The 16,705-nt window shown below is 42.0% G+C and overlaps 1 protein-coding gene across 3 annotated transcripts in view; it reads left to right on the top strand.

The window, feature by feature from the left end:
- The window catches only part of ST5 (suppression of tumorigenicity 5), a 154,768-nt gene that overhangs the window by 81,536 nt on the left and 56,527 nt on the right, over positions 1 to 16,705 (top strand). For all 3 annotated transcript variants that reach the window (XM_006872982.1, XM_006872984.1, XM_006872983.1), the window contains exon 2: positions 2,609 to 2,713. In XM_006872982.1, the coding sequence (XP_006873044.1) occupies positions 2,634 to 2,713 (80 nt within the window). In that variant the 5' untranslated portion in view covers positions 2,609 to 2,633. The remainder of the gene's footprint in view (positions 1 to 2,608; positions 2,714 to 16,705) is intronic.

The raw sequence follows: 16,705 nt of genomic DNA, 5'->3' as shown, positions 1-16,705 counted from the left end.
TCCTTCCCTTTCAGTTGGTATTTTGAGCTACTACATTCATAAGTATAGGTCATGTTCATCAAATTGTAGCAATTTACTTTTGTTTCCTTTATTAAATTTCTTGATGTTCCTCTGTTCGAGTTCTGATCATCAAGCCATCGAAGCTAGGTAAATGGATACTATCTGCAAACTTGGGCATTCTTATGCGTCTCCCCTCACTTTATACCAGCTGAACACTTCACTCTCAGCTCTAGCCCTCCATGGCTAGGTCCTTGGCTATGGGCTTATGTCCAAAGGTCTTACCACACTTTGGACCAACCAGTTCTTCCTTTTCACTCTCTCATCTCCAAGTCGATGGGAGTCTATGATACATGGTCAAACTCAGCCCATATCTTTATTGCTGCCTTTACCCCACTTCCACTCACCAGTAGACCAATGTGGTCACCAGCAAGCTTACATGCCTGTTTGTGTGTTCCCTTTGAGTTTCAGTCTTGGAGTGGGGGTTGCCCTGAAGGGACTTGATGGCTCCCCTACACTTTACTTTTCCAAGCATGATGTCTTTCCCAGGAACTGGTCCTTCCTGATAATATGTCCAAAGTATGAGAGGTGAAGTCTTTCCATCCATGCTTCTATGGAGCATTCTGGGTGTACATGTTTCAAGGCAGATTTGTTTGTTCTTCTGGCAGTCCATGGTGCTTTCAATATTCCTTGCTAAAACTATAAATGCCTTGATTCTTCTACAGTTTTCCTTGTTTTTTTGTCCAACTTTCACATACATATGAGGCCATTTAAAATGCTATGGCTTGGATCAAGTATTTTAGTCCTCAAGCTGACATCTTTGCTCTTGAACACTTTAAAAGAGGTCTTTTGCAATAGATTTGCCTAATGCAATACAGCATTTGATTTCTTGAGTGCTGCTTCCATGAGTGTTGATTGTGGATCCAAGCAAAATGCAGTCTTTGACAACATCAATCTTTTTTCCATTTGTCATGATATTATTTATTGGTCTAGTGGTGAGGATTTTCTTTATATTGACGTGCAGTTCATACAGGAGACTAATCTTTGATCTTCAATAAGTATTTCAAGTCCTCTTTGACTTCAGCAAGCAAGGTTGGGTCATCTGCCATGTTCTCCTTCATATAATCCAGTTTCTTGGATTATTTACTCAGCCTACAGATTGAATAAATATGGTGAAAAGATACAACCCTGACACACACCTTGCCTGATTTAAAACCCTTTAGTATCCCTTTGTTCTGTTCGAATAACTGTCTCTTGGTCTATGTACAGGTTCCTCATAAGCAAAAATAAATATTCTGGAATGCCCACTCTTTATGATGTTATCCATAGTTTGTTATGGTCCACACAGTCAAATGCCTTTGCAGAGTCAATAAAACATCTTCATGGTATTCTCTGCTTTCAGTCAAGATCCATCTGATGTCAGCAGTGGTATCTTTAGTTCCATGTCCTTTTCTGAATTCTGCTTAAATTTGTAGCAGCTCCCTGTCAATGTACTGCTATAGTCATTTAAAGTGATCTTCAGTAAAATTTTACTTGCATGTGGTATTAATGATATTGTTTGATGATTTCTGCATTGTGTGTGATCACCTTTGTTTGAAATGGACACAAATATGGATCTCTTCCAGTCGGCTGCCTTCCAAATTTCTTGACATAAACATGGGAGCATATTTCCAGTATTGCATCAGTTTGTTGACACATTTCAATTTGTATCCCATCAATTCCTGGAGCCTTGTTTTTCGCTATGCTTTCAGTGCAACTTGAACTTTTTCCTTCTGTACCATCAGTTCTTGATGATATGCTTTCCATTGAAATGATTGAACCATAGATTCATTTGTTTTGGTACGGTGGCTCTGTGTATTCCTTCCGTCTTCTTTTGATGTTTCCAGTGTCATTCAATATTTTGCCCATAGAATCCTTCCATATTGCAGTCTGAGGCGTGAATGTTTTTTCTTCAGTTCTTTCAGCTTGAGAAATGCTGAGTGTGTTCTTCCATTTTGGCTCTGTAACTCCAGGTCTTTGTACATTTCGTTATCATTTTTGACTTTGTCTTCTCAAGCTGCCCTTTGAGGCGCATGTGCACTTATTCCCTTCCTTTCCCCACGAGGCTGAAGCTCCATGAGGGCAGCTACTTTTATTCTTGGCTGTATCACAGTGTCTATCTAGGACGTGGGTACTCAGTAGATGTTTGTTGAATAAATGGATGATTGATCTTTTCAAAAAATGTTTTTAAAATTGATTCCTATTTCATGCCTGTGAGCTAGAAAATACAGATCAGGAGGTATGCAAATATGGCAAAACTCAAAAAGACTGTGGAAGGATGAAAGTTTAGGAAGTTCTGTGTTAAGAAACAAAGAAAGTAGGGATGGAGTTTCTTACATTTTGTAAGCAATGATAAGTTATCTGTTAGCTCATAGACCTTCGTCACCCCAGGTCAAGGGCCCATTGAGATTTTTAAGCTGTAACACATGGAGTTAAATATATGTGAGAAAGTGGTTCCTACTATTTGTCACAGAAACCCTTCTTACAAATTTGGTAGGTCATCTGGAAGCTGTTTTAGGCACTTTTGGCGGCCTGTGGAAACTTGACTTTTAGGCCTTGTTTTCTTTTGCAGGGCTCTGGGTTTGCAGAGAGCCGAAATGACCATGACTGCCAACAAGAATGCCAGCATCACACACGGAGCCGGAGGCACTAAGGCCCCTCAGGGGACTCTGAGCAGGTGAGTAGGAGGAACCCTTCTAGGGGGAGTGGAGCTCACTGGAGATTGGCATCAAGGGATAGCCAAGTGACCTGAGTGTTGCCCTCTAAATCTTGGTTGGAGTTCTGGTGTGGCACTGTGGGTTAATGTGCTGGATTGCAAAGTCAGTTTCAACTGCAAGGTCAGCGGTTCAAGCTCATCATCCGCTCCATGGAAACCCACCCTATACAGAGTCACTATGAGTCGGAACCGACTTGACAGCACTTAACAACAACAACACAAATCTTGGTTGGAGTCCTGGTGTAGTGCTGTAAGATAAGCAAGCACTAGACTGTTAGCCACAAGGTTGGTGATTCAAACCTACCAGCCATTCCTCAGATATCCTATACAGGGTTACTATGAGTCAGGATTGGCTTGACAGAACTTAACAACTAAAAATTTTGGTTATATCATCTATAAAATTAATGATAATGATAATATCTCACAGAGTTGTTATGAGAATTAAATGACAACAAATGTCAATGCTTAGCATAGTGACTGGCATAGAATAAATGCTCAGTAAATGTTAGCTTCCTTCTTGTGATGGAATAAAAATTTCTCGAACTGGCAGAGAGATATAAACTGCTTTTCCCAGGACTGCTCAGGTCTTGACCAAGCCTGTATGTTCTGCTGTTTGCTGATGGCCTGGAAGAACTGCTGAACTCTTTTTATTAAAGTCATGTACTTTATAGAGCTCCTTCTGCTGAATTTCAGGTAGATAAGTTTGACTTTAGATATTTCAGCCACTTAAATGGATAGCTATGAAGTCCTGGTGTGGCACTGTGGGATAAAGCACTGGACCGCAAGGTTGGTTTCAACCACAATGTCAGTGGTTCAAGCTCACCAGCCACTCCTTGGAAACCCCATATAGGGGCATTATGAGTGGGAACAGACTCGACAGCACTTAACAACAACAACATGAGAAGGAAACTCATCTTAAGTCAGGGAAGGGCCAGATGCCTAGGCTGTGTAGTGCCAGATGCCTAGGCTGTGTAGTGCTAGACTGAGTCTAGTAGGGTGTGGTCAGAAGCACTGGTAGATGTATGCTTCACTTAGTTAGAGTTGAAGTCCAGCTGTGCTTGGTAGCTTGAGACATAGCATGTAGCCCTTGGGGAGTAATTGGCATGAATGAGGCAGGACTGTACTCCAAAATGAAGTTGACTCCACTTGGTCCCAATGGAGATGTTTGAATGACTGTGCCAACCAAACAGGGATTAGTAGTGCTGTGGGTTAATATGCAGGACTACAAGGTCGGTTTGAATCACAAGGTTGGTGGTTCAAGCTTACCAGCTGTTCCCTTGGAAACTCTCCACAGGGTCGCTATGATTTGGAACCAACTCGACGGCACTTAACAACAACAGCAACAACTAAGTATGTAAGAGTTTAGGACAGATGTGCTGAATACCATTCTGGCAGCAAGACCAATGAAAGAACAACTACTGTCTCCCTGTGTACCCTCTTTAGCCTAGACTATGGTTGCTGATCTACCTTCATTCCTGAACTGGGTATGGCTAGGAATGGCAGGGACCAACAACTTCTTGGACAAACGAAACAGGCAGAGAAATGACCCTCCAGGATGTGTTGGTGGCCTCCCATTGCCTACTTTTGATGTGAAACCCCTTGCTACGATACCACCAGCCTGGTGGTATGTCTTACTGCTCAGTTTCACCACAACAGAGTTGGCAGGTGGAGACTTGTAATTAAGCTTCCCAGTTTTTCTAGGTCAGACCACTGGAGGGGTGAAATAAACAGTATGCGTGATTTTTATGGAGGATGCAGTGTAACATCAAGTTGCAAAGCAGACTAAGCACTGCTGCCAGATCCTCCAGTTTCTATTTGGAATACATGCCTACATGTTTCTAACCATTTTCATAAATTGTTCTTCCTTAAGTTTCTCAGTATGCTTGCCATCATAACATACCACATGGTGTTTGTAAATATCCAGGCCTCTGATGTATCTAAAATAGCATCTTGGCCAGCCTCCCTTGTAAGTTTTCACTTCCTTTCCTTCCTGCGATTTTTCTGCTGCTCTTCCTTCTTCCTCTCTTCTCCTGTGGGAAATAGGCTTTTGGCACGGAGCCACTGGCCTCTGTGTGTAAGTTCTTTCTCCTCTCTGTAGGTGTTACTTAGAAATTGTGATCTGGTGGTTTCTGGATGCCTCCACGCCTAATCACATCTTTAGTCTGAGTAAGGCACTAACTTCATTTAGGACGTTGTCATCAGTTAACTTTGAGGGCTCTCTTCCTGGGTCCCAGGCTCTGTACTGGAAAACAGGGGACAAAGAGGGTTGATTCAGTCTCTTTTTCTGTTGCATTTACAATTTAGATTGATGATATTTGGTAAAATAGAGGGCCAATGAAAATGAAAGAAACACATCAGTGAGATGGATTGACACATTAGCCGCAGCAGTGTACTCACACATGTGGTAAGCACTGAGATGGCAGAGGACCAGGCAATGGTGGTTTTGTTATAATAAGGCTGCCTACTAACAACAACAGTCCTTCATTTAGGTAGCACTTCATCTGGTGGTACCACCAAGCTAGGCTGGATTAAAACCCTGGATTCCAGTCCCTACATTATCATAGTTGTTTTCCTAATGTATTCCCTCCCTCTTCCTTTGCATCCAGTCCTGATTTGGCAGGAACATGTAGCAAGAGGAAATCTAAGCCTTTCATTCAATCACATAAATTTTGTCTTTTGCTGTATCTTTGCCTCCTAGAGCCGGTTTCCCTTCCCTTGTTGTTGAGGCTGAATGGGCACATAGTTTTGCCCTCAACACCACTTAGGCCTTTCCCACCTGCTGCTCTTTTCCAGCTCACAAGATTTGGTAGGGGGTGGAAAGGATTCTCAAAGTTCCTCTAAATTCCAGAGGTCAGACTATACAGTTTTGGTGTTGGTAACTTGGTGTGGAACTGGAAGCAGCATGGTTGGGGTGAACTTTGATCTCTTGTTGCTCTCAGATTTCAGTTGTACAGTAAGACAGGTAGGCAGCTGGAGTTGTTCTTGGAAGACCTGTGGTGCCTGCTCACTTCTTAGACAGCTTTTTCACTATGAAACTCCAGCACCTGGGTCATTGTGACTTGGAAATACAGGTGATCGCTACTGTGTTTGGGAACTTTGCCTTTGGATATAGGTGCTGAACACCTGAGTGTCTTTAAGAATCGATTTCTTTCCATGTCCCCGGAGCCTGGAACAATGCCTGGCACATAAAAGGCAATGTTTGGTGACCATTTGATGAAATGATTAGGGAGGGGAGCATCTAGAGCCTAAGTCAGAGTGCTCTTAGAACCCTTATAGTACTTCCCCAATAGCACTGCAGCCTGCACTCCAGGAGGCTCTGCTCCTAGACAGTCAGTCAACTGGTAAGCCTTTCTAAGAGAGCGTAGTAGTTAAAGCACTAGACTTCAATCAGAAGGTCAGCAGTTTGAACCCCCCAGTCGTTCTGAAGGAGAAAGATATGTCAGTTTGTTTCCATAAAGATTTGCAGCCTTGAAAACCTTATGGTACAGTTCTACACTGTCCTAAAGGAACACTATGAGTTGGAATCTCGATGGCTGTGGGTTTGGGCTTGGTGCTGTAGGAGAAACACTGGACTGCTAACTGCCAGGTCAGTGGTTCAAACTCTGCTGCCACTACTTGGAAACCCAATACAAGGTCACTATGAGTCAGAACTAGCTTGATGACACTTAACAGCAATAACAAAGAGCCCTAGTGATGCAAGTAGTTAAGTGCTCAACCTCTAAACTGAAAAGTTGGCAGTTTGAACCTTCTCCATGACTTTGTGAGAGAACGATGTGGCAATCTGCTTCCATAAAGATTGCAGCCAAGACAACTGCTTAGGGAGTTCCGTCACATGGTGTCACTCTCAGTCAAAATTGACTGCACCCAACAACAGTACCTGTCTAACGGGTTACCGTAACTTTGTACTCTTCATTTGGTTGTAGGTTCTTCGAAAGTCAGAGCTAAAAAAGAGAACTGAGAACTCATTCAATTTAACCCTCTTGTTTTATATGTTGGGAAACCGAAGTATAGAGAAAAGGGGGGAATCCCCAGGAATACAAAGTTAAAGGTAGACAAAACTCAGGCTTACCTCTCTTGACCCTTCTATTGTTTTATTGTACCGCTGCATTCACCACTTTATAAGCAACACTGTCATCACCCTGCTCAAAACTACTGCCATCTATATGATAAGGTCAAACTTGGTCTCACTTGTAAAACTTTTCATATTCTTGCCATGGTCTTTCTTTCGACCCTTAAATCCTACTACTGTCTAATGTAAACCATACTTTCTTGCCAGTCTAGATGCATATGTTCTCTCCCAGTGCTTTTCTTGACTATCCAGCCTGAAAGAATTTCTCTTCCCTTCTACATTCAGTCATAAGACTCTTGGTTTGTAGCCTACAAATAGCACTTACCATACGGGTACCTCATTTGTGCAGCTCTTGCGTCCCCTAAAGAGTTTTAATTAAAACTCTTTGGAGGCCTGGCACATGCTTTGTTGGGATGTTAGAGATATGGATTATCTTGGGGTTCACCTGACTCAGTTACTTGATGTACTCTATGAGGAAGCTAAGGCCCACATAGCTAATTGGCAGCAGAACCTTGATTTCAGTTCACATTTGCAATTTTCTATGCAAAAGGAGGTCTTGGTTTGTGACAATGATGAAATCCAGAGCTGTCTTTTGATCCCATTGCCAAAGCAGGTACAGATTTGGACCCTGCATTGGATTTCAGGAAGAGGGTATGAGCTTGCAGAGAAGAAAACTCTCCTGAGAGTAGTTGCTATGGGTAAAAGGTAGCATTGCAGAGCCTGTCCTGCCTACTACCGCAGGCTGCCCTTGGGAAAGACCTTTAGCCTTATCACCCTGCTACCTGAGATGTTTCTAGAGCACAGCAATACTGTGTTGGTCCATTTGTTCATTGCTATGTAACAAAGTTCCCCAAACTTAGTGGCTTCAAATAATAGCCATTCCTTTTACTCACAAATCAGCAATTTGGGTAGGACTCAGCAGGGAAATCTTTGTGTCTTGTTCCATGCAGCATTGGCTGGGTGACTTAAAGGGTAAAGGTAACTAGACAGTTAGGGACTGGAATCATCTGAAGGCTCTCGCATCTACATGTCCGATGGGTAATGCTGACAGATGTCTGGAACCTCAGGTGAAGAACACCTACATGTGGCCCCTTCAACACACTGAATGTTTTCACAGCATGATTTGTGGATTCCACGAGTGAGTGTTCCAAGAGAATGAAATAGCCATGCAAGTGTTTTTCTGACTGAAACTCAGAAGTCACATGATGTCTAGTCTATCGTACTCTGTTGATGTTAATGTAAAGCAATAACAAAAGTCTACCTTTCAAGAGGAAGGGAAATCATCCTTAACACCTGATGGAAGGAGTAGCTAGATCACATTATAAAAAGGGCATGTGGTAGGGATTGTGTGCAGTAACTAGCTTTGGAAAATACAGTGTGCCATAGTTTGTGCTGTGGTCACAATCCACCTCCTCCCCAAATGCAAAACATACTTTATCTTTCCACTAAAGTCCCAGGTCTCATCGTGTTAATGGCATCAGCTCAAAGTCTAAGATGTTATCATCTAAATGAGGTCAAGGTATAAAGGAGACTCTCTGGGTGCAGTTGCTTTCATTGGATGCAGCTCCTTGAGCACTATTCCTTTTGCTATGGTGGGGGTGGCTATGTGCCATGGAGTCGGTTTCAACTCATAGCAACCCTGCACAGGGTTTCCAAGGTTGTAAATTTTTACAGGAGCAGAAAGCCTCATCTTTCTCCCGCAGAACAGCTGGTAGTTTTGAACTGCTGACCTTGAGGTTCGCAGCCCGATTTGTAACCTACACTACCAGAGTGCCTTTCCTTTTGCTATAGAGACTTGTTAACTAAAGAAGCAAGATAGATGTGTATGCAACTCACATACCCAAAATACATTGGTGGGACAAGCCTATAAGACACTCATGTTCAAAAAGTGGGGAAAATGAGGCACTAAGCAGTCACTTTTATTGAGAAGGGCACATGTTGCCAATTTATTAGTTTTGAGTTCCGTTACCTGGGAGTAGTTCCTCTGCATCATTATTGTTGTTGTTGTGTGCCGTGGAGTTGGTTCTGACTCATAGCGACCTTGTACGGGGTTTCCGAGGCTGTAAATCTTTACAGGAGCATAAAGCCTCATCTTTCTCCCATGGAGCAGCTGGTAGTTTCGAACTGCTGACTGTAAGGTTTGCAGCCTGATTCATAACCACTACGCTATCAGAGCTCCTTGCATCATTATTACTTTCCCATAAAAAGTAGCTCATTCTTGCAGATTTTCTTGATCTGCTTCATGTCTGTAATATTTCAGGAGTCCAAAATTCATTTTGTACTGACTCTGTTCCTTTTGTTTCACTTCCTTTATAAACATTGCTGATTTCTTATGAATCAATTTATAACCTGTTGCAATAGATAAAAACCACACCTCCAATTCACTTCAAGATGAGCCTCTTTCTGCTCCTTATAAGATTCCTATGGAACAATAGTTCTCAAGGTTCTTAGGAACCTTATTATTCTACAGAAAAGATATGTAAGACACACCTTTAAGATCTTAGACTTTTTTTCTGTCTGTCTTTAAGGTTCTATGAAGTACTACTTTAGGTCTTTTCTAGGTCTTAACAAAGAATTTTTCATTCTTTCTAGATTTTTTTCCCCCACAGATTTATTGAGGGATGATTAAAGTACAAGAAACTGTACAGTTTGATGAGCTTTGTTGTATATGTTGTTATTATGTGCTGGGGAGTCGGTTCCGACTCATAGCACCCTGTACAGGGTTTCTGAAGCTGTAAATCTTTATGGGAGCAGAGAGCCTCATCTTTCTCCCGCAGAACAACTGGTAGTTTCGAACTGCTGACTTTGAGGTTCACAGCCCGATTTGTAACCACTACGCTACCAGAGCTCCCTTGTATATAATCACCCATAAAAGCATCATAGTACTCCAGAAGCCATTTCTTAAATTTGAATCTTTCTTTGTGTCTAGAAAGACTGGAAAGTAAAAAAGGTTTATTTACTTACTCAACAAGCCCCTGCTCATTTGTTTCCTTTTAATTTTGCTTGAAAGCTGAACAGTTCATTTTTTAGCTCATCTCCTTTTTCTTTTAGAGAATAAGTCAGATGATACATTAAGCATTTTCCCTGGAATCTCCTTGGCTGATTCATACAGTTTATTAGCTATATTTTCTGTTATCATAGATGACAGAATTACCAAAAATTTCAGCACTAGAAGAGTCCACTTTCCTCTAGCTTCTAATAACATGTTCCTTACTTTCCTTTAAGCCCCGCATGATAGCTTCCTTGAGGCCCACTTCTTGTTGTTGTTAAGTGCCGAGTCGGTTCCATCTCATAGAGGCCCTGTAGGCTTTCACGAATACTCAGCCCCTTCCAGCTTCTTCCTGTCAGTCTCAAAGTCAGTGCTACATGTTTTAGGGTTTTGTTACAATAGCACTCCACTTCTGGGTACGACAATATGTCCTAGTTATTGTTGTTGTTGTTAAATGCCATCGAGTCAGTTCTGACCCATATCGACCCTGAATGGGTTTCCAAGGCTGTAACTCTTTACGGGAACAGAAAGCCTCATCTTTTACCCACGGAGCAGCTGGTCGGTTCGAACTGCTGATGTTGCGGTTCACAGCCCAATTTGTAACCACCATGCTACCAGAGCTCCTTATGTCCTAGTTATATAACCAACCAAAGTGTGTGCATAACCATTTTATGGGTTAGGAATTCAGACAGGACACTGTAAGGATGGCTTGTCCCTGCTCCATGATGTCCGGGCTCTCAATTGGAAAGATTTGGAGTGATTTAATGTCTATAACTTACATATCTGGGGGTTGATGCTGGCTGTAGCTGAGACTGTGAGTTGAACACCTACATGTATGTAGACTTTCCATCAGACCTGGGCTTCCTCACAGCATGGGAGACAGGAAGTGAAAGCTGCAGGTTTCTTAGGATCTGGGTCTGGAAAGTGGCATAGCACTATTTCTATTGTATTTTATTGGTCAAGCAGCCACTGAACCCAGATTCAAAGGGGAGGGGCATTTTCACAGGAAGCACGTCAAAGAATTTGGGGACCATGTTTTAAAACCACACAAATGTCTTTGATATTGCTTTCTGGAACTAGATTTCTCTCTTGACATTGCATAGTGCCTGGTTCTGCTTTATAAACAATCCAGTTTTTACCAGAGTAAGGCATTGGGGATTTTGTTGTCAGGCATTATTTCTTATCTGCCTCAGAGGGTGTGTGTGTTGTAAATGCTCTGTGTTTATTGATGCCACTACAAAGAAAAGTCCTCACCAGTTCTCCTTGTGTTTTCCTAGAAATCAGCTGGGAGTCAGGCCAGTATGACAGGTAGATTTTCAGATGTGTCTCCTGGAACACAAAGGTGACTCCGTTTCTGATCTGACCCTAGCTGCTTTTCTACTTACTCTGCCTGACCAGCTCTGATGGCTCTCAAGAGTCTCTGTAGGTGGTAGATGCAACCATTTGGAAGCTGAGGCTCCATGGACTGTATCAGGGAACCCCCCCAAACATTTGAGATGAGGATGCTTTGGGGTGTCATCATGTACTTTGTTCTAGAGTAGGATGCCAGTGGGCTGAGCTCCTGCCTTGGACTGGGGAATGACTTCTGTCCTTGCTGATAGGTCTTGAGCAGTCTTCCTTCCTTGTTGCCTCCTGTGTATCTTAGAGTACGGCTTTGGAGTAGCACTGGGAGGATGATACCCACCAAGACATTAGAGCCCACTTTAGTTGAGATTACTCCTACAATGGCTAATGGCCAACTCCCAGGTCATTTCATTTGGAATCAGGCTAGATACTTGCTTAGTAGTGATGCAGACGTACTAGAATTTGGGTCCTATAACCTTAGCCTGCTCACAGTCTCACTTCATGGCTCCCACAACCAATCCTGGAGCTTTTGGGGCAATTTTCTGAACTCCCAACACTTGCCCCAGCTGATCCCCACCTTGTCCCTTTTCTGATATAGGTACTTAATAAAGCCCTGTTACCAGAAAGAAAGCTACTTTGGTCATGCTGAGTTCAGAACTGCCTTATCATCAAGTATTAGAGGTAGCCTTTTCTTTAAAAAAGTTCCTGGGTAGACTTGACAATATGAGGGGGCTTCAAAAAGTTCATGGAAAATGGATAATGAAAAGATAATGGGATTTTCCCATGAACTTTCAAAACCCTTTTATATGTGATAACCTTTGGCACAAATGCTTCTTGCTATATTACTTGAGAATGTTACGTTTTTTTTCCCTGGTCTCTGTCACTCTTGGGTGTCTAAAGAATTAGTCCCACCAAATCACCGCTTCTCAGTCACACGCGAACAATAAGCATTCACTTAGAATGTCTTTATGACAAAGCAAAAGTACGCTTCAGAGAGAGAAGCGGGTCTGTCTCCATGAGAGGAGAAGACCTTAGGGAGTTGGGGTGCACTGGCTTATAAAGGTATGGGAGCCCTTTCTTGAGAAGTGAGTCAATACATATTAATTAGGAAGAGTTGTTGTTGTTATTCGGTGCCATTGATTTGATACCAACCCATAGCAACCTTATGCACAGCAGAACGCAACACTGCCCGATCCTGGGCCAACCTCACTACTGTAATTAGGACGAGTAGTCTGTTGAATTTTTATGGTTTTATGAGTAAAAGGGTACAGGCTTCTTGGAAATAGGGTGCCTTCTGTAGCTGTCAGCTTTAGGTGCTTTCTTCATGGGTCCTCTGCCTGCAACTAGCTACTTCTATCAAGGTTTCAGGTTCTGATGTCCGTATGTCTGTCTCTAGGCTATTCTTCTCAGTGTTATTTGTCTTGTTGGACTAGAGATGCCCTTCCCCTTTCAGAGAAAGCCAGGGTAAGAGAGGCCCAGGGCCCCAGGAGTCCTAACTTGTCCTTGACAAGAATGTCCATGTCCTTAACCCAAGGGTTGGGTTATGTTCTTGTGAAGCAATACCAGAGGGAGAGCAGGTATTTCACACTTTAGCTCCACCTGTCTAAACATACACACACATACACACACTTTTAATTCATTTGTTCTTGTTTTAATTTGCTTTCCATTCCCTCAGTTCCCTTTCTCTCCTTACACATCTTATAAATTTGTTGGTGTGTAAATGTTTATGCTCTTTGTTTCTTTTAAATTTTCTTTGCATTCTTCCCTTCTCTCTCTTTTTAGGTTCCTCCCTCTTCTGTAAATGTTGGTTTTGGCCAGTTGTATGCTGCTGTGTTGGCATCCATGCTTAAGCTGAGCAGCAGAGCTGGCTGCCTGCTGACAGGCCATACACAATGAATTCCCAGTTACATATGCCTGCCTCCCCAGGGGCCCACTCTGGGATTTTAGAATAACAGAGAGCAAAATGTGAGGGCAAAGTCTTGGGTGTCTCTTGGCTGTTTCATATTCCTTTTTTTTTTTTTTTTGGCTTTTTACCTTTACAGAAGTATTTATGGTATTCAAACACTTTTACAAACTTACATCATCTTAGTCACACAGCAAGTGTGTAAGGATACTGAGACCTAGTATTTCCACCCCTGCTGACTAGATAGAAAATCTGAAGCTCAGAGAATCTAGATGACTTTCCCATGAGTACACTGAGGAATTGATGGACCCAGGACTAGGAAACAGTCCAGATCCCTTGACTCTTGGCCTAGACTATAATTTTTTCCTTGGAGGATGAAAGCTGTGCTGCGCTGTGCTAAGTACTTTGCATACATTTAGGAGGTACCTCGTTCTTTAGGTCATATAGAACAAAGACAGAAACAAGAAAGTCTTTGGACTGGGCCATGGCAGACATACAGGAGACCTTAGATTTTAATCATTCACTTTTTCATTCATTCACTTAACCATTTAACATACATGTATCAATTCCAACTAAATTCTAGGTGCAGTACAAAGTACAGGGAAAATAAAAATTAACAAGACAATGCCACCACTTCCCAGCAGGTTCATTCATAGTCTGGTAAGGGAAACAGGTGAGGAAACAATATGAGACAATAAAGCACTATAATATACTTTTATTTTAGGCATTGTAGAGGCATAAAAAATTGGCCATCTGCACCTGGGTGAAGGGGCAGTGTCTAGAGAGATTCCATAAAGAATGTTACACATAAACCAAGCTACAATGTTCACCAACTGGAACAACATTCCAGACAAAGAATACAGAATATGTAAAGACCTCATTGTTAAGTGCCATCAAATCAATTCCAACTCATAGCGACGACTCTATCTAGGGTTTCCAGGGAGTGGCTGGTGAGTTTGAACCATTGACTTTGCAGTTAGCACTCCTGTGCTAATCTTACAGTGCCACTCCAGAACTCCCATGTGAATGCCTAAAAGTATAAAAGTCAAGGAATTTGATGTGGCTAGGATGCAGGATTGAAATAGAAAGACAGTGTGAGATTACAGAGAGAAAATAGGTATTGACCAGATCTTTGTGGGGGCTTTGCCAACCATGTCAGTGAAGCTTTGCACTTTATTCGTTGGATAGTAGAGAATTTCAGGCATAATCAGATTTGTATCTTAGATGTCAGAGATGAGAGGATTGACTGGAACTAATTTAAGACTAAAGACAGAAAAATAAGAGACTGTTTTAGTAGTCCTTCCTAGTGAATGAACTTACCAAGGAAATTTAATTTGTAAGTTCTTCTTGGCAATGAATGCAATGCCATGCCTCTTCAAATTGACATTCTTGAAACACTAGACCATATGATTGTCTTACTGAAAATGGCCAATCTCAGTCGATTGCAGCTCACTAGCACCATGGACTATTAGAAGAACAAACAAATCTATGTTGGAAGAAGTACAGCCAGAATGCTTCTTAGAAGCCAGGATGGCCAGACTTTGTCTCTGATACTTTGAACATATTGTCAGGAGAGACCAGTTCCTAGAGAAGGACATCATGCTTGGTAAAGGGGAGGGCTAATGAAAAACAGTGAGTCTCCCAACATGATGGATTGGCACGGTTGTAGCAACAGTGGGCTCAAGCTTAGCAGCAGTTATGAGGACTGGGCAGTGTTTTGTTCTGTTGTGCATAGGGTCACGATGGGTTGGGACTGACGCAATGGCACTTAACAACAACAGCAATACCTAGGGTTTCAACCTCCGAGTGTTCCATTTCATTTCTGACAACTTCCAATTTTCCTTCATTCATACTTTGTATATTTCACATTTTGATTACTAATGGATACTTCAGCCATTTCTTCTCATTTTGAATCATGCTACACCAGCAATTGAAGGTCACAAGTTTTATTCTAGCCACATCATTAAGGTTGACAATGTTTTGAGGAGGCAGCTCTTTCCCAGGAGTATTTTGAGTGACTTCCAACCTAAGGGGCACATTTTCTAGCAGTATATCAGACAGTGTTCTATTGCTATTCCTAAGGTTTCCACTGGTCACTGTCTCTCGAAAGTAGATCACCAGGCCTTTCCTCATAGTCTTAGTCTAGAAACTTGGCTAAAACCTTTCCACTGGGGTGACCCTGCTGTTATTTAACATATGTTGTTGTTGTTGTTAAGTACCGTGGAGTTGGTCCTGACTCACAGTGACCCTGCCTAGGGTTTCTGAGGCTGCAAATCTTTGCGGGAGCAGAACGTCTCATCTTTCTCCCGCGGAACTGCTGGTAGTTTTGAACTGCCAGCCTTGAGGTTAGCAGCCCGATTCGTAACCACTGCGCTACCAGACCTATAAGATTGTTCTAATGTGTGCACTAACCACTAATGCCAAAGATGAAGAAACTGGAGATTTTTACCAGCTTCTACCATCTGAAATTAAGAAGCTCTGGTAGCATAGTGCACATGGATCTTGCCAGATGGAATGAACCAGGAATCAAATTGACTACATTTGTAGAAAGAAATGATAGAGAAGCTTAATATCATTAATCAAAACAAGGCCAGGGGCCAACTATGGAACAGACCATCAATTGCTCATATGCAAGTTCTAGTTAAAGCTGAAAAAAAAATTGAAAACAAATTCATGAGATCCTTGAGTATATCTTACCTGAATTTAAAGACTATCTCGAAAATAGATTTGATACTGTGAACCCTAATGGCTGAAGACTAGACCATCGCAACAGTGCCTTACCAGGACAGAGATGCAAATCCAAATCACAGTGAAATGCCATTTCATTTCCATGAGGAGTCCTGTTGTGGTGCTGTAGTGTAAGCACTAGACTGCTAACAGCAAGGTCAACAGTTTAGACCGACCAGCTACCCCATGAGTTGGACCTGACTCCACAGCACTTAACAATAACAACAACAAGGATGACTAAGATTAAAACAGACAAACAAACAAAAACCCTAACATAACAAATGTAGGCAAGGATATGGGAAAATTGTAGCTACTATCGTTGTTGGTGGGAATGCAAAATGATACAGCTGTTGTGGGAAATGATGTGGGTGGTGGGTCCTTAAAAAACAAAACATAGGACTACCATGTTGTTTGGTAGGTGTCAATGAGTCAGTTCCAACTTATGGCAACCTTATGCACAGTAGAATGAAACACTGTCCAGTCCTGGGCCATCCTCACAATTGTTATGTTTGAGTCCATTGCTGCTGCCACTTATCATTCCATCTCATTGGGGGGTCTTCCTCTCTTTTACTGAACCCCATTTTCCCAAGCATAATGTCCTTCTTCAAGGACTGGGCCTTTCTGATAACATGTCCGAAGTACAAAAGACATACTCACTTCTAAGGAGCATTCTGGCTATACTTCTTCCAAGACACATTTATTTTTCCTTCTGTTAGTCCATGATACTTTCAATATTTTTTGCCAATACCGAAATTCAGATGCATTGATTCTTCTACCGGTCTTCCTTATTCTGTGTTCAGTTTGTACATGCATGTGAGGTGATTGAGAATACCATGGCTTTTACCAGGCATACCTTAGTTCTCAAAGTTAACATCTTTGCTCTTTAACACTTTTAAAGTGTGAAAAAGACCTCTTTAAGAG

This window comes from Chrysochloris asiatica, unplaced genomic scaffold, assembly GCF_000296735.1.
Source record: "Chrysochloris asiatica unplaced genomic scaffold, ChrAsi1.0 scaffold00219, whole genome shotgun sequence".
NCBI classification, from domain to species: domain Eukaryota; kingdom Metazoa; phylum Chordata; class Mammalia; order Afrosoricida; family Chrysochloridae; genus Chrysochloris; species Chrysochloris asiatica.
This window is presented reverse-complemented; position numbering and strand designations above follow the sequence as displayed.